This window comes from Dipodomys merriami, unplaced genomic scaffold, assembly GCF_024711535.1.
Source record: "Dipodomys merriami isolate MVZ:Mamm:240054 unplaced genomic scaffold, mDipMer1.0.p SCAF_25, whole genome shotgun sequence".
NCBI classification, from domain to species: Eukaryota; Metazoa; Chordata; class Mammalia; order Rodentia; family Heteromyidae; genus Dipodomys; species Dipodomys merriami.
The window spans coordinates 16,205,420-16,229,586 of NW_027203937.1; the positions used below are offsets into that span (position 1 = coordinate 16,205,420).

Sequence of the window (24,167 nt, forward strand, 5' to 3'; positions counted from 1 at the left end):
ACAAACAATGAGCCATTTAGTTAAGAAGTTACTTTTATGCTAGTATACATAAGCAACAATAGGGCAGATGGCAATATACAAAAACAGAAAGAAAATCTAATGTTTTTGTAATGCTGGGTATGCTGACTTAATTGATTGCAGAAGTCTATTCTTTCCTCATCATTTACTTAATGGAAACACACTAGCCAACAGGCTAATTGTATGTGGGGTAGAGTCTAAAGCAGACAATAAACATATTCACATACATTATTTTCAGAGGAACTACAAGCAGCTATTCTGTGGGGATAAAACAGCTACTGGTAGATGTGGCCCAGCACCAGTGCCTTATTCCTCTAATCCTAGTTACTCAGGAGGCTGAAATCTGAGGATCATGGTTCAAAGCCATGAAAGTGAGATTCTGATCACCAACTAACCACCAAAAAGCTGGTAGTGGAGCTGTGGCTCAAGTGGTAGAGTGCCAGCCTTGAGTAAAAAAGATAAACAGCAACACTCAGGTCCTGAGTTCAAGCCCCAATAATGGCGCACATGAAAGCGTGTACACACACACACACACACACACACACACACACAACATCACACACACCACACCAATTTGGAAGATCATGTTCCATAGTCTATACAAACAAAATGAACAAACAAAAAGCTTCAGCCAGGCACTGGTAGCCTAGCTACTCAGGAGCTGAAATCTAAGATCGAGGTTCAAAGCCAGACGGGGCAGGAAGGTCTGTGAGACTCTTATTTCCAATCAACCACCAGAAAACTGGAAGTGATGCTGTGACTCAGTGGTGAGCACTAGCCTTTAGCAAAAGAGCTCAGGGACAGCGTTTAGGCCCCCAAATTCAAGCCCCATGACTGATAAAAACAAAACAACAACAACAACAAAAACCTTTCAGCACTATTAGGCCTGATCCTGACATACTGTGAGCCGTAACTTTTATTCTATTATCTGCTCTCTCCCCAAAATTAGATAAATATCTCCATCATCTGAAAAACTAGTCACAACTTATAATCAAACTGGTAGCTTATTTATTGTTCCTATAATATATAACAAGAGAAAAAAAAATCTACCACTTAGATTGTCAAGTTCTACCCAAACTTCAGGAATTGTAGGCTTTCCAAAAGTACCGTGATGCCTAGTTCTGATTAAATATACTTTCTTGATTCTACACAATTGTTTTCCTGCCCTTTCTTAAGCAAACTATTTTCCTTCCTTTCATTATCAAGCCCTTTGAAAGAAATTGATTTGTCCCTGTTTCTCACTCCTTTACCTTTGAAATGACACCTAATTTGTGTACCTTTTTTATTTGTATAAATGGTATCAAATGAAAGTCTTTTGAAACTTTTTTCAAAATTTGTTAATAAAGTTCATTCATTCTAACCGCTATAGGAACCATTCATTATATTCATCCCTTCTGCTGAGGCAAACTTACTTTTTCCAACACTCCAGTGCTATAATAAACTGTCCCCACCCCTACCCCTTGTGTGTGTGTGTGTGTGTGTGTGTGTGTGTGTGTGTGTGTGTTTGCTAGGCAGGCGGGGGAGAGAGAGGAAGGGGGGAGAAATGAGGAAGATGAAGAGGGAAAGGTTGGTAGGGGAAAAACAAAGGAGAAGGTAACAATGCTCGATAGGAAATCTACTCACTACCTTACTCATGTAACTGTAAGCCCTCTGTACAGTGTGTGTGTGTGTGTGTGTGTGTGTGTGTGTGTGTGTGTGTGTGTGTGTGTGTGTGTGTGTGTGTGTGTGTGTGTGTATGAATGTATCTCTTGGAAGTGGAGGTGAGGCTTAAGTGATACAGCATCAACCTATTAATTATTAATTTGTTTCTAACTTTCACTTCCTTTGGATTTAATTTGCTATTACTTTTCTGACTTCTTCAGTTGGCCACTTGGTATTGTTCTTCAATCACACCTTACTTCTTCTTGCTGTTTTGTCCACGACCAGGACTTGAACTCGCTATCTGACACTTGCTTTCACTCACTGGCTAGCACGCTACCACCTGAGCCATTCTTCCAACCTCGATTTAAAAAATTTTTTTTCAAACATCAACTGGAGAAAGATGGAATTAATTTATTTCCCTCTCCCCAACTCCACACTTCTCTCCTCCTCCCTTCTTTCCTCCCCTTCACTTACTCTTCTGTCTCTCCCTCCCCAACCCCCAGCTCGTTTGTTTCATAGCTAATGCTCTACCACTTGAGCTATGACTCTAGTCCAGCTTTTTACTAGTTTGGTATGAATCATAGGACTTTTCTGACTCTGTGTGTGTGTGTGTGTGTGTGTGTGCGTGTGTGTATGCGTACACACATGCCAGTACTGGGGCTTGAACTCAGGAGCTAGGCACTATTTTGCTCAAGGCTGGTACTCTACCATTCAAGTCATAGTTCCACTTCCAGCTTTTCAGTGGTTAATTGGAGATAAGTCTATCAGACTTTCCTGCCAAGCTGTTTTCAAAGCACTAACTTCAGATCACAACCTTCTGAGTAGCTAGGTGACATGTGTTAGCCACTAGTGCCTGGCTTGCTTAGGCTTTCAAACTTCTCTGGATTTCAGTCTCCTTAGTAGCTAGGGTTTACAGGCATTGAACCAGGGGTGCCAGGCATATTATTAATTTTTACCTTTCCATACGAGAATCAAATGACATGGTTTATACAGATGCTTCTCAATTTAGGAAGGGTATGCATCTTTTATGCCCATTTTTACTTGAAAATACCTTAAGCAAAAAATTCATGTATTATACCAAACTTATAGAACATCATAGCTTAGCAACACAGTATAGAGTATCATCTGTTGTGATCTCACAGATCACTGAGTAGAGCTGCAGCTTGATACCAATTGCCCAGCATTACAAGAGAATCATACTGCATATCATTAGCCTAACAAAACATCAAAACTAAAATTTGACATGAGATTTCATTTATACTCCCGTGAGGCAAAAAAAAAAAAAAAAACTGGGCTGAGGGTGTAACTTTGTGGTACAGTACTTGCCTGTTATACAAGGCCCTGCATTTGATCCCCAGCACTGAAAAAATAATTAAAAACTCCTATATTCACTGTGAGGAACATTGTTCTATCAGTTTTCTTTATCTATTCAAACTTTATGCCTAAATATTAGTGCAAGAAAGCAATGTAAATGTTCAATGGTTATATGTTCACATCAGTTTAAAGAGAACGTATATCCCTAATTTAGGTGCTATACGTTTTACACATATATATGTATATATATATATATATATGGAGTAGATGAAGTTATACTGTACAATTTTAAAAAGCTTCCCTTGAATGCTTTCTAAGGGTTGGGTTTCATTTTGTTTGCAGTTAGGCTGGTACTCTTCTACCACATCAGCCATGCCCCCAGTTCCTTTTGCTTTTTAGTTATTCTCCATATAGGGTCTTAAGTTTATGCTCATAGCCAGACTGGCCTAGACCTCAGTCCTCCTATTTATGATTACCACATGGCTAGCATGAAATTTGTGTACCATCAGAGACAGATTTTATTAAGATAGGGTCTTGCTAAGTTATTGCCTGGGCTAACTTGAAAATGAATCCTTTCCAGACGCTGTCTCTGGGGTTAGCCCAACTAGGTATAAAGTTAATCATTAGCTCTATCTTCCTACTAGTGTATATACAGAACTTTAGAACTGTTAACAATTACCACTTTCATTTCCAGTCACACATTTTCCTTGGTTTAAGCCTCCTATAAATTAGTCTTATTTTTGTTTTACATAGTCAATATTGCTTTACTTACTTATTGGCCTAATTTTTATTTTATTTATATCTCACTTGATCTCCTTACATTTCTTTCCTCCTGTAGGAAACCATTTAGTATAACAGTTCTTTCAGAAAGTATAGTTGGGCTGGGAAGGTGGCTCAGTGGTAGAGTGCTTGCCTTGCATGCATTGAGGTCCTGGGTTCGATTCCTCGGCACCACATAAGCAGGAAAAGCCGGAAGTGGCGTTGTGGCTCAAGTGGTAGAGCGCGCTAGCCTTGAGCTGAAGGACAGCGCCCAGGCCCAGAGTTCATGCCCACAACCGATAAAAAAAATATATAGTAATCCCTCTCTATATTTTTGTCCAAAATTTATCTTGCCCTCACTTCGTGTGTGTGTGTGTGTGTGTGTGTGTGTGTGTGTGTGTGTGTGTGTGTGTGTGTGTGTGTGTGTGTGTGTGTGTGTGTGTGGTGTGTGTGTGTGTGGCGGGAGGGGGGAGGGGGGAGGGGGGGGAGGGGTGTCCTGGACAGTCTTTAAGCTTTTTTTGCTCGAGGCTAGTTCTCTATCACTTGAGTCACAGAACCACAGATCTATTTCTGACATTTTGGTGGTTAACTGGAGGTGAGAGTCTTACAGACTTTCTTGCCCTGGCCAACTTTGACAGCTGATCCTCAGATCTCAGCCTCATGAGTAGCTAGGATTACAGGTATGAGCCAGCAGCACCCTGCTTGCCCTAACTTGAGTATAAAATTCTAGTCTTTCTTAATACTTTAAAATACCTAATTTCTCCTTAAGAGGTATCTGTTCTTAAAGCCTGATTGTTGCTCCTTTTGGGTTTTATTTAAAGTTGTCTTTTCAGCCAGGCACTAGAAAGTCCATGTGACTCTTATCTCCAATTAACCACCAAAAAAGCCAAAAGCAGAGAGATAATTCAAGTGATAGGATGCTAGCCTTGAGCAAAAAGCTCAGGGACAGTGTCCAGGCTAAGTTCAAGCCCCAGGACTGGCACAAAAATAAAAAGTGCCTTAGTTGCAAATGTGACTCAGCTTACCTAATATGCACAAGGCTGATGTTCTATAATTACACATGCAATGTATTTAGTTTGTGGGATTATTTTGTTAATTCTTTTCCCTTCTTTCTCTTTCCTTTTTTTTGCGGGGGGGGGGGGAGGAGAGAGGGAGTTAGGGCTTCATGAATCTTAAACCTATGGATTTGAATTTTTAATTCAGAAAAATTCTCAAGCTACCATTTCCTCCAATGCCACATCTCCCTCACTGTATCTGCATTTTTCCTATAATATTGTATGTTGGACCTTCTTTGTGTAAGTGTATGTGTGTGTTATGGAGCTTCTTGTTTTCTATTTCTCTCCATAATTTCCTTCATTTCATCTTGTATTCTCAGGAATTTCCAAATATTTATCTTCTACTGATTTTCTCTTCATCTGTATAAACTATTTAACTTATTTATTAAAACTTTTAAGCTGACTAGATTTTTCATTATATTCAGTCCTTTTTCAAATGTGCCTGTCTCTGGGAGAAAAGGAAAAGAATGATGAAAGGGGTGACATCAATCAAGATGCACCATATTCATAAACTCATTTGTTAAATGATAACTCCTTTGTACAACTAATGATTTTTAAAAGTCTGCCTATCTCATGATTGCTTATTCATTTATTAGAATGTCAATTATCTAGTCATATAAAATGGTAAAGTATCGTTCAAACTACCATTCTACCATCCCAATTGTTAGAGCTATAATCCTTCTGATTGTTCTATCTGCTGACTCTCATTTGTGACAGAAAACTCTGTTTATATCTTGTAATTTTTAATTGTAAAAATAGTTCATCTTTGGTTTAGCTGATTTCTTCTCTAATGATCCCTAGGACCTGAGATGTAAGAATACTCCTCAGAATTTACTTTTTAATTCTCTAAGTAACTCAGATACATAATGAAGTCAGTTTTGTTTTTTGGTCATGGGGTTGAACTCTGGGCCTGAGCGCTGTCCCTCAGCTGTTCAGCCTAAATTAGCGCTCTACCACCTGAGCTACAGCACCATTTCCGGTTTTCTGGTGGTTTATTGGAGATAAGAGTTTCAGACTTTCCTGCCCCAGCTGGCTTGAACCGAGATCTCAGATCACAGCCTCCTGAATAGCTAGGATTACGGGCGTGAGCCACAGGCACCCGGCATGAAGTCAGTTTTTATATTAATATCTCAGCACAGAGATACCTGAGCCAGGTAACAAACTTGAATCCAAAATGTGAGCAAGGCATGTATCCTGTGCCTCAATTTCTTAGGGAAACTTTTTTCATTTTCTCTTTCTATAGAGCCCAGGAAAATCAAGACCAGATTGTGTGTGTGTGTGTACACACACATGTGCATATTCAAGTCTTACAGCTTGAATTTAGGGCCTGCACACTGCCCCTCAGCTCTTTTGCTCATGGTTAGCATCCTACAAGTTGAGTCACAGCTTCACTTCGAGCTTTTTTGGTAGCTTATTGGAGATAGAGTCTCATGGACTTTCTTGCCTGGGCTGGCTTCAATCCAAGACTCTCCCATTTCAGCCTCCAGAGTAGCTAGGAATATAGGTGTAAGATACTGGTGTCCAGCTCAAGACTAGATTTATGTAGAAATCTTGGTTACTTTTTGTACATAGCACTCCTCTAGGAACCTCATCTTTTTAAAAACATTCACACCACCCTATGAGTGTGCTTCAGAGTAACACAGGCCTCAAGAGCTTAGTTTTGACTTCAGTTCCATTTTTGTTCCCGAACCCTCAAGATTACCTTGTCTTCCCAGCAAAGTTCAAAAATGCATTTAAAACAATTGCTCTGAATTATATAGCTTTTCTGGATATTTGTAGCATAGGAGTTTTCAGCTTATCTTGGCCATCTTGCAAAGAAAATTTGGCTCTCCAATCTATTTGCTATTTATTACCCTCATGGGAGTGATCTCACTAAAGCACAAAGATGAAGAATTCTTTGAAATTCTTCAGGAGATCTTTATTCTTTGGCATAACATGCAAAGTCCAGCAACTGCCTCGTTCTGCTATTCCTCATCCATCTACTCTTATGTACACTCTGTTCTAGCCACTCCTGTTTACAATCCCCAGAATATGTTGTTTCGTGCTCCTGTGTCTTTAAGTACACTCATTTTTCCTTCTCCTTTTTCCCTGCCCTCATCTACCTGTTGATGGTCATTCCTAACCTATCCAAATTGGGTTGTCTTCTTTGTGAAAATTACAATTATTGAGCTCTATATATGCATAACATTGCTAACAAGTTATTTAATACAATTTTGCTACTATTACTATCCCCATTTTCTAAATAACTAAGTAAGAAACAGAGAGGTTTAGCAATTGGCCCAATTACATGTAGCTACAGCTGGCAGAGATGGAATACGAACACAAATGGTTCATAACCAGATCCACCTCTCCTAATCTGTTCTACTAATATAAATCATATTGCCTTTTACAATTACGCTTTGCATTACAATTATTATTGCACTTGTACCACATGTCAGAGCACATCTTTATACCAATCTTCCCAACTATACTTTGATCTTGAGACAGAATCATGTATTTTATATTTGTAGTACGATGACAAGCACATTGAAGGCCCTCAAGTGGAATGAATGAATGACTGAAGGTAATATTCTACGGACATTGTTTTAGCTCAGGTCCTCTTTATCTCTAGCCTGAACTAGCTGGACTTACTCCCTCCAGTTCATACATTTTCCTCCTTTAACCAATACTCCCTTTCTTAAGCACATGGTGATATCATAGTGCTACTTACAACTCTTTACAGGCAACATCCTATATGTAGAATAAAGTCCAAAATTCTTTTAGTATGATCTAAAATATGGCCTTTACCATATGATTTCTGCATGCAGTCTCTCCAGCTTCCCTACTCCACTCCCACACAGCACCTATACTTAACTTCTTGTCAATACATGAATATACATACAATGGCCTTCTTGACTTTGGTTATCCAAGTGCTCTTCTGCCTGGAATGGCAATCCCTTCTCCCTAGCATGGTAAATTTCTATTCTCTTCAACATATATAATCCAAATGCCTTGCTAAGGTTTTCTCTAGATTACCAGCCCATTCCTATAATTTCTTGGCATTATATATTTTCCTCACTTACAACTTCAGTTTGTTATTTCGCTGTGCACTTACCAACCAGACTAAGGAGAATGGAGGAACAGGGACAAAAATATTCACTGATTATAGAATGAAATCTAATTAACGGATCCTATATAATAGTCTCAAGTAAAGTCAGCTATTAATTCAAACTGGGTAACCTCTTCAGAAATTAACTGGATGTCAGGCAGGGAATGGAAATATGAGTAAACAAAAATAAATACCTGAAGCCAAGTGCTGGTTGCTTATGTTGATAATCCTAGCTACTCAGGAGACTGAGATCTAAGAATCTTGGTTCAAGAGGAGGAGACAAATCTCAAAGACTCTTATTTCCAATTAACCAGCAAAAGGCAAAAGAGGAGAATGACAGCTATGAGTGAAAAAGCAATGCCGCAAGCCGGGCGCTGGTGGCTCACGCCTGTAATCCTAGCTACTCAGGAGGCTGAGATCTGAGGATCGCGGTTCAAAGCCAGCCCGGGCAGGAGAGACCGTGAGACTCCTATCTCCAATAAACCACCAGAAAACCGGAAGTGGCGCTGTAGCTCAAGTGGTAGAGCGCTCGCCTTGAGCTGAAGAGCTGAGGGACAGCGCCCAGGCCCAGAGTTCAAGCCCCACGACCGACAAAAAAAAAAAAAAAAAAAAAAAAGCAATGCCGCAGTAGAGCAAATAAATAAACACCTTCTAAATTACTGCTGCTCAATCTTGAAATTCTATAAATCAGGGCAACTCTTTTTTAAATTATATTTTTATTATTTTTGTTGGTGGTGGTGGTTGTGGGACTTGAATTCAGGGCCTGGGTGTTGTCCCTTAGCTTTTTCACTAAAGGCTAGTATTCTACCACTTCAAGCCACAGTGCCACTTCTGGTTTTCTAGTGGTTAATTGGAGATAGTCTCATGGACTTTCCTGCCCAGGCTGGATCCTTGGATCTCAGCCTCATGAATAGCAAAGATTATAGATGTGAGCCACTTGTGCCTGGCTTATTTTTATTTTTTTTTATTTTTTTTATTTTTATTTTTATTATTTTTAAGTAGTGGTACAAAGGAGTTACCATTCAACAAACTGGAGCAATCCTATTGTTAATTAATTGGTAAAATATGGTGAGATAATCTCAACATGAGTTTTGGAAAATACATAAGCAAGCACAATGCACATTTTCAGGAAGGCATAACATAAATTCTGGACTATGTGTCACTGAGGTTAAAAGAATGAGTCATTTTATGCATTTTGAAACAACCCTCATAGACTAGGGAAATCCCTGTCCTTTTATTTAACAGTCACATAGTTTCATTATTCTCTAGTCTTAAACACAATTTAGGTGACAAAATTAGCAGATATTGTCAACTGAGTAATAAAGCAGAACTATTTTTTTTTGCCTCCCCCCTCAAACCAGAACTATTTTTTACTAAGGAAATTGTTAAAATGTATATAAGGGAGTGTTTACAGAGAGGATACCGTAGGATAAACAGTAAGAATAATTGAAGCACTACTCAATACTTTTTATCTACTTAATTTTTGAAAAAAAATTGGCTGAGTGCCAGTAGCTCATGCCTGTAATACTAGCTACTCAGAAGGCTGAGATCTGAGGATCTGGGTTCAAAGCCAGCTGAGGCAGAAAAATTCCTGAGACTTCTATCTCTAATTAACCACCAAAAAGCTGGAAGTGGAGGTGTGGCTCAAGTGGTACAGCACCAGCCTTAAGCAAAAAAAGCCAAGCAAGAGTGAAGAGCAAAGAAAACAAGAGGTTTCTTCTTTGTTGCTATTTTTGTTTTCTTTTTTTGTCTTGTTTGTTCATTTATCTGTCTTTGGGAATGTAAGAGGGGCACAGATACGGAGGGACAACTGGGAAACAAACAAATCAGTGGTACTCATTAGACACTATATTGAAAATGAACTATACAACTTGTGGATGGAAGGAGGAGGGAAAGACTGGGAGGGAGCAAGGGAAGGGAGATATTGTCCAAAAAGAAATGTGCTCATTACCTGACTTATATAACTGTAACCCTTTCATACATCACCTTTATAATAACAATTAAAAATTTTTAAGAGAGCCCTGAGTTTAAGCTCTAGAAATGACACAAAAAAATAAAATTCAAAAATTCTTTTCTTTTCAATCATTGTCTACGTAGAATTGTCACAAAAAGTAAAATTTTGAGCTTCAGATTCAAAGGTATTATAATTTAGAACCATTTTGACTTCAAAACAATTCTTTTTTAAAAAAAGAATTACTAAAATACATTTTTTTGGGGGGGGGGGTCCAGTCGTGGGGCCTGAACTCTGGGCCTGGGCGCTGTCCTTCAGCTCTTCAGCTCAAGGCTAGCACTCTACCACTTGAGCTACAGCGTCACTTCTGGCTTTTTTCTTTTTGCTTATGTGGTGCTGAGGCATCGAACCCAGGGCCTCATGCATGCAAGGCAAGCGCTCTACCACTGAGCGACCTTCCCAGCCCCACATCAATCATTTTTAATGAGGTTTATGGTAGCTGCTATGTATAGTTCTAAATCTAACTATGAATACAACTGTGTGATCAATTTTTTTAATACATTAATAGAAGCTTCTATAGCAATAGAAGCAAGACACTAGTAGTTCATACCTATAATCCTAGCTCTTTGGGAGGCTGAGACTAAGACCTAGAAGACGGTGGTTGGAAACTAGTCTAGGCAGAAAAGTCTGTTAAACTTCATTTCCAGAAAATGCTGGATTAGAGGCCTGGTTCAAGTGGTAGAGTGTGAGCAAGAAAGCCAAGCAAGAGTATGAGTACCTGAGTTCAAGCCTCCATATTCATACCCACTCTAAATTTAGATTATAAACTCAAAGAGAGAGAATGCTTTAATATTCATTCACTGATGCTTTTCAAGGACCTAAAATAGTACCTAGCACTGAGATAGGAGTCATAAAAATCCCCAAATACACATCAAGATGGTACAAATATTTAGTATGCTAAATAGACATGAGATGGAGATCCTCGAAGAACATGAAATTGAAGTCTAAGTCTACCTCAACAGGATCACTGTTGCAAGCCTTCACACACAGCGTTTCACAAATCAACAAAAAAACAAATCCCCAAAAAAGTATATTGATAATGCATATAAGAAATAAATTAAAAGTTTACACCCCAGGAGTCATTGAGGTTCTGAAACCTTAAACTTACAAAAAAACTGTCATAAATAAACAAATCACAAAAATGTCACCAGCACAACCAACATTTTTAACATAAATGAAGCTTTGTACTCTGTTCTTAAGATAATCCAATTAAACAAAAAAAGATACTAAGCTTCAAAATAAAAAAAAATTAAATTAGCCAGTATGGTGATACATAACAATAATCTCAGCACTCAGTAGGTTCAGGTAAAAGAATGTCAAGGTCAAGGCCAGAATGAGCTACTTTGAAAGACCCTGTCTAAACAAATACAACAAAGTAAATTTAAAAATGGGAGGGATGAGATTTAACTTAAGTGGTAAAGTGCTTGCCTGGCAAACAAGAGGCCCCAAATTCAATCCCTGGGATTTCAAACAGTAATTTAAAAATAAAGCTAGCTGTGACCACACACATCAGTATCCCAGCTATTCAGGAGGCTGAGAAGGGAGAATCACTTGACAGGAAGAGTTCAAGAACAGCCTAAGTGGGCTAGGAAGGTGGCTCAGTGGTAGAGTTGCTTGCCTTGCTTGCATGAGGTCCTGGGTTTGATTCCTCAGCACCACATAAGCAGAAAAACCAGAAATGGTGCTGTGGCTCAAGTGATAGAGCACTAGCCTTGAGCTGAAGAGCTGAAGGACAGCACCCAGGCCCATAGTTCAGGCCCCAAACAGAGGACCAAAAAAAAAAAAAAAAAAAAAAAAAGCCTAAGCAACACAGAGATCTTGTCATAGACAAATACATACTAAATATATAAAGAATACGATTTTCACTTAAATACCAGCATATCTGCTATAAAATTTCATTTATAATCATAAGGAAAGTAGGCCTTTATCAGCTCATTTAACTATGCTAAAGGAACAATGCTAAGCAATATATTTCTGAATATTCTTAAAATTGCTAAACAACTAGTGGATTCTAAGTAACTCAACAGATCCTAATTTAGAATCCCAATTTAGATAAACTTCCTTAATCAATAGTGTTTTATGCAAAAAAAATTTTTTTTCTTCAAGGGCAAAACATTTACACAAATCAGAAAGTAAAACTCTCATGGCTCAAAACTGAAATATTTTGCAATGGCTCCTAGGCTCAGAAAAATTTTTAAGAAATGTCTAATCTGTTTGACTATATAATCAACAATACCGGTAGGAAGACCAGATTTTTATAATCTCAGACTTTTATTTTTATTTTGCCCTCATTGACATTTGAACTCAAGAGTCCTGTGCTTACTGGCCTGGTACTCTACCACTTGAGCCATACCTCCAGCCTTGCTTTCTACTTACTGGTTCGAATATATAACCTTTTCTGATATGTTTCCTGCAAATATCTTGCTAGGTAAGCATTTTTTTGAATTTGATTCTCTGGATCTCAGCCTCCTGAGTAGCTAGGATTTTACAAGTGTAAACCCATCCACACCCAGCTCATAATCTCAGAATTTGAGGTAAATTAACTGAGCAGCTCTCAGAATTTGAGGTAAATTAACTGAGCAGCAACCCAATGGAATTGGATTTCATTCTTTGGCAAGGTACTTAACCTCCCAGGGCCTCAACTGTGCCTACAAAATGGAAACAAAGTTGCCTATCTCGCAGAGATGTTGTGATGCTTAAAAGGAGTACCAAGAAGCATAGAGACTAAGAGAGGAAACAAGGTATCCTAGAACAGAGCAGTGTCTCAGCTGAATCAAATCAGATTGCATTCTGGAACTTGTAGTCTTTAGGGAATGCACTTTTCATACATAAGCAATGCTCCCCTTCCCTTACTAAAAATAACATCATAAGGCACAATATTAATTATATGGACTTTTCTGATTTGTGTTTCCTGAAAATATCCTGCTAAGTAAGATTTAAAAAAAAAAAATCAAACAGCTGTAGATGTGGTGACTAGATGTGTCCCCAAGAAGTCTCAGTCTTGGTTTGTGTTTTAAGCGGGACAATTTCTGTCTCGAAGCTCAGGACCGAATAATAAGCTGCTGATGTTAACAAAAGGTAAAGAAGTTCGGGTCAGAGTCCCACAACAGACTTTATATTTAACTTGCCAGGATAGTGGAAATCTATACAGCTAGGGAGACAGAAGAGACCCTGGCCAATCAATCTTGGTTTACAAAACTTTTAAACCCCACCCACCCAGCTTTTCGATCGGGCGCTAGTGGAGCTTTGCCCTCGTCTGGTAACAAGTGGCCATCTATCGCCTCCCCACTATGTGCCACGCTCGGTGCTCAGTATGCACTTTTCAGGATTTCATGAAAAGAACTGCACGCGTGAGCTCATTCTGCAACCCCACTCGGCTCTCAACTCTGTCCGTCCGTACCCTCAGATCCAACCTGTCTTAACTCCACTCGGGCCCAGGAACCCACTTCCTCCCAAGCAATCCGACTCCAAGCCCAACACGGAGCCAAAGCACTTGTGGGCTCCTCCAGAGCCCCTCCCGCTCCGCACCCCAGCTCCAACCTGCCTCTAAACTTGTTCCAAGAATTGATTCCCTGCAAACTTCGGACTTAACGCAAGGCGCGGGGTCCCCTCACCGTCCCCCCCCCCCCGCCTCCAAATCCCAAGGTACGCGGTAGATCGATTACCCCACACAGTTCAAAATTCACACACAACACAGAGGGCCCGGGCACAGCCGGTTCCGAACCCACGCCAACTCCCCACACTCGCTCCACCAGGACCCAGGGCCGTCCACCCCCACGAAATCAGGCCCGGCCGGGGCCGCGGGGCCTGGCACCCGGACCCCCCCCCCCCAAGGGGAGGAAGGGAAGGAGGCTCCACCTGGCTCCGCGGGCGCCGCGCGCAGCTCCGGCTCCGGCCTGGGCCCCGCGGCGGCCGCGCCCCCGTCCCGGCGCGGGCGGCAGCGCTCCGGCGGGTCGCGGCGGGCGCGCTCGCCCGGCAGCTCGGCGTCGGCCTGGCCGTCGTCGCGGGCCCGACGGCGGGCCCAGCCCGGGCCGCGGACGCCGCAGCGCGAACAGCCGGGGCCCACCGCTTCCGAAGCGCGCTGGGTGCACGCCCCGCTCAGCGAGTGTCCGCACGGCAGGGCCCGCGCTTCCCCCGGAGTCTCCAGGCACCCGGCGCAGCCCGACCCCTCCGGCCGCGGCGGCGGAGGCGGCGGCGGCGGCGACAACACCAACAAGGCAGAACCAGAGGCCGAGCCTGGAGCCCCAGTCTTGGCGGCCGCCATCTCGTCACAGCGGCCTCGCCGGCCCCGCCGACTCAGAGCCGCCGCGGCCGCCGCGGAAGAAGCCCGAGTACTCGGACCTGCCGCCGCCATCTTGTTTTTCGTTTGAAGGGAGAGTCGGTTGCGAGGGAGAAGAGTGGCGGGCGGGACGGCGCGGGGCGGAGTTCTCTATCTGCATATTCATGAGGGGGCGGGTCTACGGCGGGCCTGGAAGAGGTTCTCCGACCTGGTTGGCGAGAGAGGACACCTCATTAATATTTATTAGTCATTCTCTTTATATCCGGTCTTCGGCCTCGCCCTAACAGTCTATTGCTGAACCCAGCTAGGATGGTTCCCTGCTGAAGGACTTTATTTGGAAATTCCGGACGATCTTAAAACTTCATGAAATAATTACGTATTCTATCTTGCAACATCCTGGTAGAATGAGCAAGCTACGGGGAGTGGGAATCATATGAAGTTTCCAGAAACCTGCCTAGGGGCTGCATTGGATATAAGGGTCTGGGCTTACTCTGAAGGATAGGATCACCCAATACCTGTGATCTGATTATTGACCTACTATGGCCCATAACTAATTGAATCAATAGCTGCTGAAAGTAACAGCCTCTAGTCAGTCCTGACTAGAGTCAGTCCCCCTCTTTACACATCCTTTCTTGAAACTCCCCTCCCTTTACTGGCAAAACCATACATCCTTGTTTTTGTTGGCTTTCTTCTCTTCCCTATTTCCTAGCTCCTCCAGTTCCTTATCTGAGTCATACTCCTGTCTAGGGCTCAACTGTAGATATTCTAATAGCCTCTGGTCTCTGTCCCCTTCTCTTCTCACTCTGCTTGCTTCTCTGGTCCATCTCACGCTTTCTTCTGAAACTCTCTAATTGGTTTCTGCAGGCCAGACTTCCTGAGACCCACCATGAAAATTTAGTTGCCTGATGGAGGATGTCTGCATCCCTTATTCCAAAACTAGCATTGCTTGCTGGTGTTACATTTTATTTGGGGGGGGTTACACTTTGTTAAAAGAATTTGCCAAGGGGCTGGGAAGGTGGCTCAGTGGTAGAGCACTTGCCTTGCATGCCTGAGGCCCTGGGTTCGATTCTTCAGCACCACATAAGCAAAAAGAAAAAATCCAGAAGTGGCGCTGTGGCTCAAGTGGTAGAGCGCTAGCCTTGAGCTGAAGAGCTGAGGGACAGTGCCCAGGCCCAGAGTTCAGGCCCCACGACCGGACCCAAAAAAAAAGAATTTGCCAAGAGAATATAAAAAAACAAGGTTTATTAGGGTATTGATTGAAAAAAGACAGACAAATAACAGGCAGCTAGGTAGAAAAGCATGGTGCTGTCCCTGCAACTGCTCCTATTGCTTCTGCCCATGCTGTTACGTAGATGTGGAGTTGAAGACAGGCTTTTATGGAGTTAGTGGGGCTTTTGTTGATTGGCTAACTTTTTTTGTGGACCTATTGGTTAGCTGTCTCTTTTTCAGACCAAATTTGGGGGGAGCTGTAGCAGCTTGAGCATTCCAACCTGGTCTGTCTGATGGGCTAGGCTCACTGTATTTCGAGTAGATTTTGGTATCTCTCTGTTCGCCATGTCCCTTTTAATGGAGCCTCCTCCACGTAACTGTCTCCCACCTGCCTTTTAAAGCAGCTGTCTACTCCTATTATAGGTCCAACCTTAAAGCTCCAAACCTAGTCTTTAACTTTAGCCTCATCTTCCATATCTGCTTAGTCCAGTCAGTTCTTCCACAGAAATGACTTTCTCCACCAATCCTTTCCTTCTTATCCACTCCCACTGCCCAAATCATTTCTCATCAGTTTTCACTTAGATTATTGCAGTAGCTTTTACAGATTGCCCTCTTATTGCACAAACTCTCTTTTAATCACAGTCTGCTTGTTTCAGAGTTGTTTCATAAAGGCCAGCTTTTGACCATGTCATTCTAGCTTGGGCCAGGGGGAGGTGCTCAAACTTCATTACCCTTCTCTTTCTGAATGCCCGAGGGGTGGGGAAAAGAGAGGCTTCCCCTCCGAAGCCTGGAGAGATGGTTCTGCTACAACAGGCCTCCCACTCTGCTTCCTTTGCCCTAAGGTAGATTTGGAGCTAGAAAGGCATTACATAAAAGGCATTGTTGCTTTATAGAAAAGCAGAAGCTGGGCTGGGAAGGTGGCCCAGTGGTAGAGCACTTGCCTTGCATGCATGAGGCCCTGGGTTCGATTCCTCAGCACTACATAAGCAAAAAGAAAAAAGCGGAAGTGGCATTGTGGCTAGAGTGCTAGCCTTGAGCTGAAGAGCTGAGGGACAATGCCCAGGCCGAGTTCAGGACCCACGACTGGACCCAACAAAAAAACAAAAACAAAAACAAATAAAAGAAAGATTGATTCTTGAAATGAGAACCACATGTCTAAAGGACAATCAAAAACTGAAGGGAGCTGGGAAGTTAGCTCAGTGGTAGAGCGCTTTCCTCACATGCATGAGGCCCTGGGTTCAATTCCTCAGCACCACATAACCAGAAAAAAGCTGGAAGTGGTGTTGTGACTCAAGTGGTAGGGCGCTAGCTTTTAGCTGAAGAGCTGAGGGTCAGTGCCGGAGGAGGAGGAGGAGGAGGAGGAGGAGGAGGAGGAGGAGGAGGAGGAGGAGGAGGAGGAGGAGGAGGAGGAGGAGGAGGAGGAGGAGGAGGAGGAGGAGGAGGAGGAGGAGGAGGAGGAGGAGGAGGAGGAGGAGGAGGAGGAGGAGGAGGAGGAGGAGGAGGAGGAGTCAATGAGTAATGGATACACAGAACTGTGGCTTCGTGGGTTGTCCTTTATCCATGGGACTTCACTCCTCTCCCTTCTTGAACTTGTTGAGGTTATTTTTCCCAGTTCTGACAAGAGAGGCCTATAGTTCAGAGATCATCTTTTGAAATGGAGTCCTTTATGTGAGCTGTTCACTTCTTTTTTACTGTATATTAATTGTACAAAGGGAGCTTATTGTTATATTGTCTATATATATATAACTTCCTCTATTAGTCTTTCATTTCTACCTTTTTATTTTTACTTTTATTTTTATTGTTATTATAAAGTTGATGTACAAAGGGGTTACAGTTACATAAGTAAGGTAAAGAGTACATTTTCTTTGGGACAATGTCACCCTTCCCCTTTTTTAAATTTTGGTGCCAGTCCTGGGGCTTGAGCTCAGGGACTAAGTGCTATCCCAGGGCTTCTTTTACTCAAGGCTGGATCTCTAGTTTTTTGTTTTGGGGGTTTTTTTGTTGTTGTTTTTTTGTTTTTTGCTTTTTTTTTGGTCAGTCATGGGGCTTGAACTCTGGGCCTGGGCGCTGTCCCTCAGCTCTTCAGCTCAAGGCGAGCGCTCTACCACTTGAGCCACAGTGGCACTTCCAGCTTTCTAGTGGTTTATTGGAGATGAGTCTCCCGGATGTTTCTACCCAGGCTGGCTTTGAACCGCGATCCTCAGACCTCAGCCTCCTGAGTAGCTAAGATTACAGATGTGATAGCTCTCTAGTTCTTGAGCCAACAGCTCCACTTCTGGCTTTTTTTGGTAGTTTAGTAGAGAAAGTCTGTGAGATTTCCTGCCTGACTGGCTTCAAACCATGATCTTCAGATCTCAGCTTCCTGAGAAGGTAGGATTACAGGTGTGAGCCACCAGCACTTGGCTCCCTCACTGTTTAAATAAAAAAAAACAATTTTAATGATTTCATTATTGTTTTCATACTCTGGATAGCTTGGCCCTTTAAAGAGCTTATTTACTACTGGCCTGCAATGATGTAGCACCCTTTACTAGCTGCAAATAGAGACAGGAAGTTTCCTTTTACAGGAGGGAAAAGTAAGAGGTCTTAGAAGCATTGGGCCAGATGCCAGGAGATCACAGCTTAGATCTGGCCCCTTGAATTCATTGTGTGATTTCAAGCAGCTACCTTCTCTATGGGCCTCAGCCTCCTTTAAAACAAAGGTTATAATTCTCAGCTGATATTCACCACATAAATATGCACCAAGGTTCCACTTCAGTGTTTTAGTGGGACCTACTCTTGAGTGGGATACCTGGATATGTATTTTTTTTAACGTTATAATAATTCCAATGAATACTCCTAGGAAAACCCACCACTCTAGGTACGTTCAAAGGTCTATTCTGGCTCTAACATTCTAGAAGTCTGACTCAATTTCCAGTCTCTCTGCTCCCCTATGCTGTTGCCTACTAAAGCAGTAGCAATGACAGAAGGCAAGGCAAATCTTAGAAATCCAGAATTATTCCTGATGAGAAAGGGAATGAGATAAGAATAAGTCTTAAGTTTCAAGCCTAGCAGCCTTGAATTGTAATCACAATTGCCTACTGACAATAACAGAACTAGAAGACTAGCCTAAGCGGGGGAAGGGGGTGGGGAGACTGAATTGGGCATGGTAGATATTTTGCTTGTTTTGCTTTGCCCAGACAGCATTCAAAACTCATTCCTGCCTGGGACAATGCCCCATTCTAAGGATAAAAGGGAAGAGGCTGAAGCAGGGGGCTATTCTGCTACTCTTCTCCCTGCCCTCAGCAGCCAGGACATGACACATGACCCGGGCTCAGCCCCCTTCTGACCTTCTAATCTCCAGTGAGTGACACAAAGACATAGAGACAATTGGAGTTGCTCTTAGCAACAGAATTAGTAGGTATCCAACTGCAATCGCAGCAGTGGCTGTCAGATACAGACTTGGAAGAGGGGTAGTTGATGTTGTTACCTTGGGGATGGTGGCCGTGCCAGATTGTCCCTAAGACAGGAACTCAGTTGTGCACCCACTGCCTGGTCTTTCTAGATTATAACCACATCTGACTCTCCCACCTTCCTGTCACCCCTGCATCCTTTCAACAAATTCTCTTTTTTCTTTTTCTTTCTTTTTAGGTTGTGGGACCTGAACTCAGGGCCTGGGAGCTGTCTCTGAGCTTTTGCTTAAGGCTTATTATACCCTACCACTTTGAGCCGTGGCTCCACTTCCAGTTTTTAGGTAGTTAATTAGAGAAGAGTCTCATGGGCTTTCCTGCCTGGGCTGGCTTTGAACCTTGATCCTCAGAGATCTCAGCCTCCTGAGTAGCTAGGATTATAGGCGTGAGCCACCAGTGCCTGCCTTCTAAATTCCATTTTTTTCTGAAATCATTTACAATTTCCATCATTTGCACTAGGGTACTCTGACCAAGATGCTGGTTTTGTTTTTCAAGGATTACCTTTAAAATGGTAATTAAGAGTTCTCTGCACTTGAAAATGATCCAAGAAGCTTAGTCTAGAGCAGAACCAGCCCAAATAGCACATGTTGCTCTTTTTTCTCAATATCTACCTATGTCATAGACCCCAGGGAAAGTGGGATTGGAGCACTCACTTCAATGCAGGGTAGCACCTAGAACAACTGACTGTGTAACCACACACACACACACACACACACACACACCGATACTTCCTCCAGCTGCTCCTTGCTCTACCATCCATGCAGTACTTCCCGAGTATTGCATCCCTGCCAGAATCTTCTTCCATTCCTCCCTGCAGTGCCTACACCCAAGTAGCTCTGCATGATGCTGAACTTCCATTATTAAGCCTTCCTCACTTCCCATCCACATCACTGCAAACCTTTACTCCCTCTGGATGGTGACTCCAGCTTCTCTCTCTCGTATTGATTGACTCGGACTCTGGTGTGAATCAAAACCATTCTGAGCCAGGCACTGGCTGCTCATTGTTATAATCCAAGCTACTCAGGAGACTGAGATCTGAGGATCCTGATGAAATGGCTGTGAGACTCTTATCGCCAATTAACTAGCTTTAAAAAAAAAAAAAAAAAAAAAAAAGCCTGGCTGGAGGTGTGGCTTGAGTGTTAGGTGGAACACTAGTCATGAGTGAAATGAGTGAAAATCCCAAGTGAGAGTGGAAGGCCTTGAGTTCATACTAACACACGGGCTGGGAAGGTGGCTCAGTGGTAGAGCGCTTGCCTTGCATGCCTGAGGCCCTGGGTTCGATTCCTCAGCACCACATAAGCAAAAAAAAAAAAAAAAGCCGGAAGTGGCACTGTGGCTCAAGTGGTAGATAGAGCACTAGTCTTTAGCTGAAGAGCTGAGGGACAGCGCCCAGGCCCAGAGTTCTATTAGAAGACCTTTCTGCAGACCATGAACTCCCTGTTTGCACTTCTCTTCCCCCTTCATTTCTTTGGTGACCACTTCTTCCCTTGCCACCTTCATAATATCATTCTCCTACAATTCCTTCCCTTTTGTTTCAGAGGAGGAGGTGGAGTCCTTTTTGCCAAGCTAAAATCTCTACCCTTGATGTTCATGCCATCTTCTCGGCCTCCTTCACCCCTTTCCACACATTCCACGAATACAAAATATAGTAAGACTTGGTCTCTGCTCCCTCCAAGTCAAGATTCATAAAAGAATAACAGAATTATATAACGAACAGATGTGAGGTGTTAAGAAGAGAGCAAAAGTGGAGGTCCTGGGGAAGGTGTCTGTAAATGAGATGTTTGAGCTGTGTTTCGAAGGATGGGAGGGAATTCACTGGGCAAAGACAGGGGTAGGCATCTCAGAGTGAAAACTGAGTGTAGGCACAAATATGCAAAAGTTTAGAATCTGTGTGGAACTAATGAATGAATTGGATGTGGCTAGAACATTGGGTGGAGTAAGACTAGAAAACAGAACATGAATTAGAAAAACTGTAACTTATTGAGCCAGGTACCATGCTAAGCAATAACATGCCTATTTTATCTAACACTCCTGTAATATGTCTCTTTTATAGAGCAATACACTTATGATATTAGGGGAACCATTGAAAGATGTAATATTTGGATCAAAGGAGTATTCCTGATAGATTTCTATTTTATAAGGATAACTATCAGACTGTAATTACCAGCAAGGAAAACAATAATCTTGTTTCAGGAAAGTCAATGAGTTATCTCAATTCTTGCATTAGAGTAGAGAATTCAGGCAAGACTTGAAACATAGTGCAAGTGGTAACAAAGCTCATTAGGAAAGGAATACAGTTTCAATAGACTGAAAAGAGGTGTGTGTGGGGGGGAAATGACAGGATGAGCCTTTGAGGTTTGAGTACATACGGAGATTGGCTATGAGAAATGTCTAGCCCCAGTTTCAGCCTAGAGTTAAGGTCACCAGTAAGCAGCAGTGTCACAAGGTTAGAACTTTGCAGAACTACAATGTACACATCAGTATGGGGGCTACCGGATCCCTAGAGTAAAGTAAGTTAAAGATCCATTGCTCCAGGAACAGTTTGTCTCTGACCCATCTTAGACTGAAATAAAACCTTGGCTTAATCTTTAGGTGGATGAGGAACTCAGAAACATCTTAGGATATCCTATGACTTTAGGAGGCTACTTTGATCTTAGCAGGGATTGGTCCTCTATGGGTTGGAAAGTTTAATTACAGTGTTGTCTCTCAGAGACCTTGTGATCACTTTCTTATGATCTCTTCATTTCTGGTTCCCTTTGCATTTCCCCAGGCCCATTTCTTATGTTCCAGAGACTCTGTGTGTGTGTGTGTGTGTGTGTGTGTGTGTGTGTGTGTGTGTGTGTGTGTGTGTGTGTGTGTGTGTGTGTGTGTGTGTGTGTGTGTGTGTGTATGCACGCACCCCAATCCTGTGGCTTGAACTCAGGATCAGGGCCTGGGCATTGTCCCTGAGCTTTTTGGCTCAAGGCTAGTGCTCCAGTATTTATGAGTCTATGAGTATGTTATGAATCTAACATACTTTCTGCCTGGGCTGGCTTTGGACTGTGATCCTCAGATCTCAGCCTCTTGAGTAGCTAGGATTACAGGCGTGAGCTACCAGCACCCAGATCTATTTTGTCATACGTAAATGGATAGACAATTATACTGAGAAGAATGAAGAATTTGCCTCAGAAGAAAATGTCAGAGGAGATACAAAGCAGCTTCTCACAGACTGATTTTTCTCTAGAGAGCACTGATAGAAGATGGGCCAGTTGAAAGGTGGGAACAGATTGCGTGCTTTCCCATCCCAAGTTCCTTTGTCCTGAAGGAAGACAGGTTTGTACCACAACCTACCAGTGATCAGTGAGAAACGTGGTTGCTCTATTTATTCTACAGTGATCATAACCCCACAGTTCTTTGTTTACTAGGCATGAGCTCTCCCCTCCCAGAGAATAGTCTGCTAGTGTCTAGGGACTGTGATATCTCTGAGTGACCACAAGGGGGCAAACTGAGACTAATAGTCTCTCCCACTCGGTTTCCATGGAGCCTAACAGATGTCAGAGCTGGTACTGTTTTAGAAGCCTTAGATCTGAGGCATCTGATCAAACCTCTTTGTTTACAGAGAAAGAAAATGAAAATCTAGAAAGGGTAAATAATTTGCCAAAGTCATGTAGTAAGTTGTAGGAACTAGAAACCAAGTCTTATGATTAGTCCAGTTCTTTAAACATTCTACCACACTAAGATATATATATATATATATATATATATATATATATATATATATATATATATGTCATATTTAATTCTAGGATACACTAATTTTTAACTATATAATTTCTATGGCAATGACTTTTCCCCTTCAATTTAGCTTTAAGAACATGAAGCCAGGGACCTAGTTTTGAACAGCATTAACTATCTTGTCCAGGTACCTAGCTCATCATGCCACAGGCACCCCAAGCCCCATGCAAGACTGGGGATTTTGACAAATACTGTGCAATTGCTATGTGGCAGATCCAACAATAGCTCCTGAGCACACAGATGAGTTCAGTGTCTAGGAGGCAAGAAACCTTTAGCTGAGGGGGGGGGGGGAGAGAGAGAGAGAGAGAGAGAGAGAGAGAGAGAGAGAGAGAGAGAGAGAGAGAGAGAGAGAGAGAGAGAGAGAGAGAGAGAGAGAGAGAGAGAGAGAAAGAGTCTGTGTGCTGGTCCTGGGGCTTGAGCTCAAGGCTGGAGTGCTGTTCCTGAGCTTTTGTTGCTCAAAGCTAGTGCTCTACCACTTGAGCCTCACTTCACCTTCCTGGCTTTTGCTGGTTAGTTGGAGATATGAGTCTCATGGCCTTTCCTGCCTGGACTGGCTTCAAACTGCAGTCCTCAGATCTCAGCCTCCTGAGTAGCTAGGATTACAGGTGTAAGCTGTAGGCACTCAGCTAACTGAAACCTTTAAATGAAATTCAGGAGAGGAGCTGTGAGCAGTGGTATAGAACAAAGCCACATGGAGGGGTACAAAATTGAGTCCTAAAGGAAGAATGGGAAGTCATCAAGGCAGGAATAAGGGAAGAATAAGTAGAAGAACAACACAAAAGCCAACACATGGAGGTAAGAAGCTGTGGGGTACAAGGTGAAAAGATTGGTTTTGAGCAGCTGGAGCATACTGTTACCAGAGTCAGTGCAGCCTTCTACCTGAGCCCTTTGCACCCAGCAGGAGAACAATTCAGGCAACACATAAAATGTAATGAAAAGATCATCTATTAGGAAAAGACTATGCCAAGTCTAATCAGACATTACTATGTCAAACATTGTGAAGAGCAAAGAAATACTAAGTGGCAGGGGCATGGCATGGGATGATCGCACTTTGGTTTGTCTTCAGCCATCTTTAGGGTACAAACATGTTAGCTTTAGAGGAAGAATTAGAGGCAAAGGTATACATAGTTGGCGTCCTGGTTATAGGTGTGATCTGCTGGTCATTATCTCCATTCTGGTTCTCCCAGGCTCTGGGGAAGTTACCACTGTCATGAGTTGAGGGGAGCACTCTTTTTTTTTTTTAATTTTTATTGTAAAAATACAGAGGGTTACAGTTACATGAGTAAGATGAGTACATTTCCTATGCAGCATTGTTGCCTCCTCCTTTGTTTTTCCCCTACCATCCCTTCCCTCCTCCCAACCTCCCCAACTACTGTCCCCCCATCGAACTTGTAAAGTTCATTTTCACCATAGTGTCTTGTACACCTCGTTGTTACAGTGGGTCAACCTGTATCCTTATTTAAGCATTGTGTTTTTTCCCTTCCCCTCCCCGAATTAGAGAAGTGTATATACAAGATGCAGGGCACGACATCAAATACAGTGAAAATGAATTCTACTGTGGGGGAGGACATAC

The 24,167-nt window shown here is 42.5% G+C and overlaps 1 protein-coding gene across 1 annotated transcript in view; it reads right to left on the reverse strand.

Annotated features, from left to right (window-relative positions):
* Rnf169 (ring finger protein 169) overlaps positions 1 to 14,240 on the reverse strand; it is a 43,591-nt gene extending 29,351 nt beyond the window's left edge. The window contains exon 1 of the mRNA XM_070035016.1: positions 13,745 to 14,240. Coding sequence (XP_069891117.1) covers positions 13,745 to 14,240 — 496 coding nt within the window. The remainder of the gene's footprint in view (positions 1 to 13,744) is intronic.
* Positions 14,241 to 24,167: the final 9,927 nt, after the last annotated feature.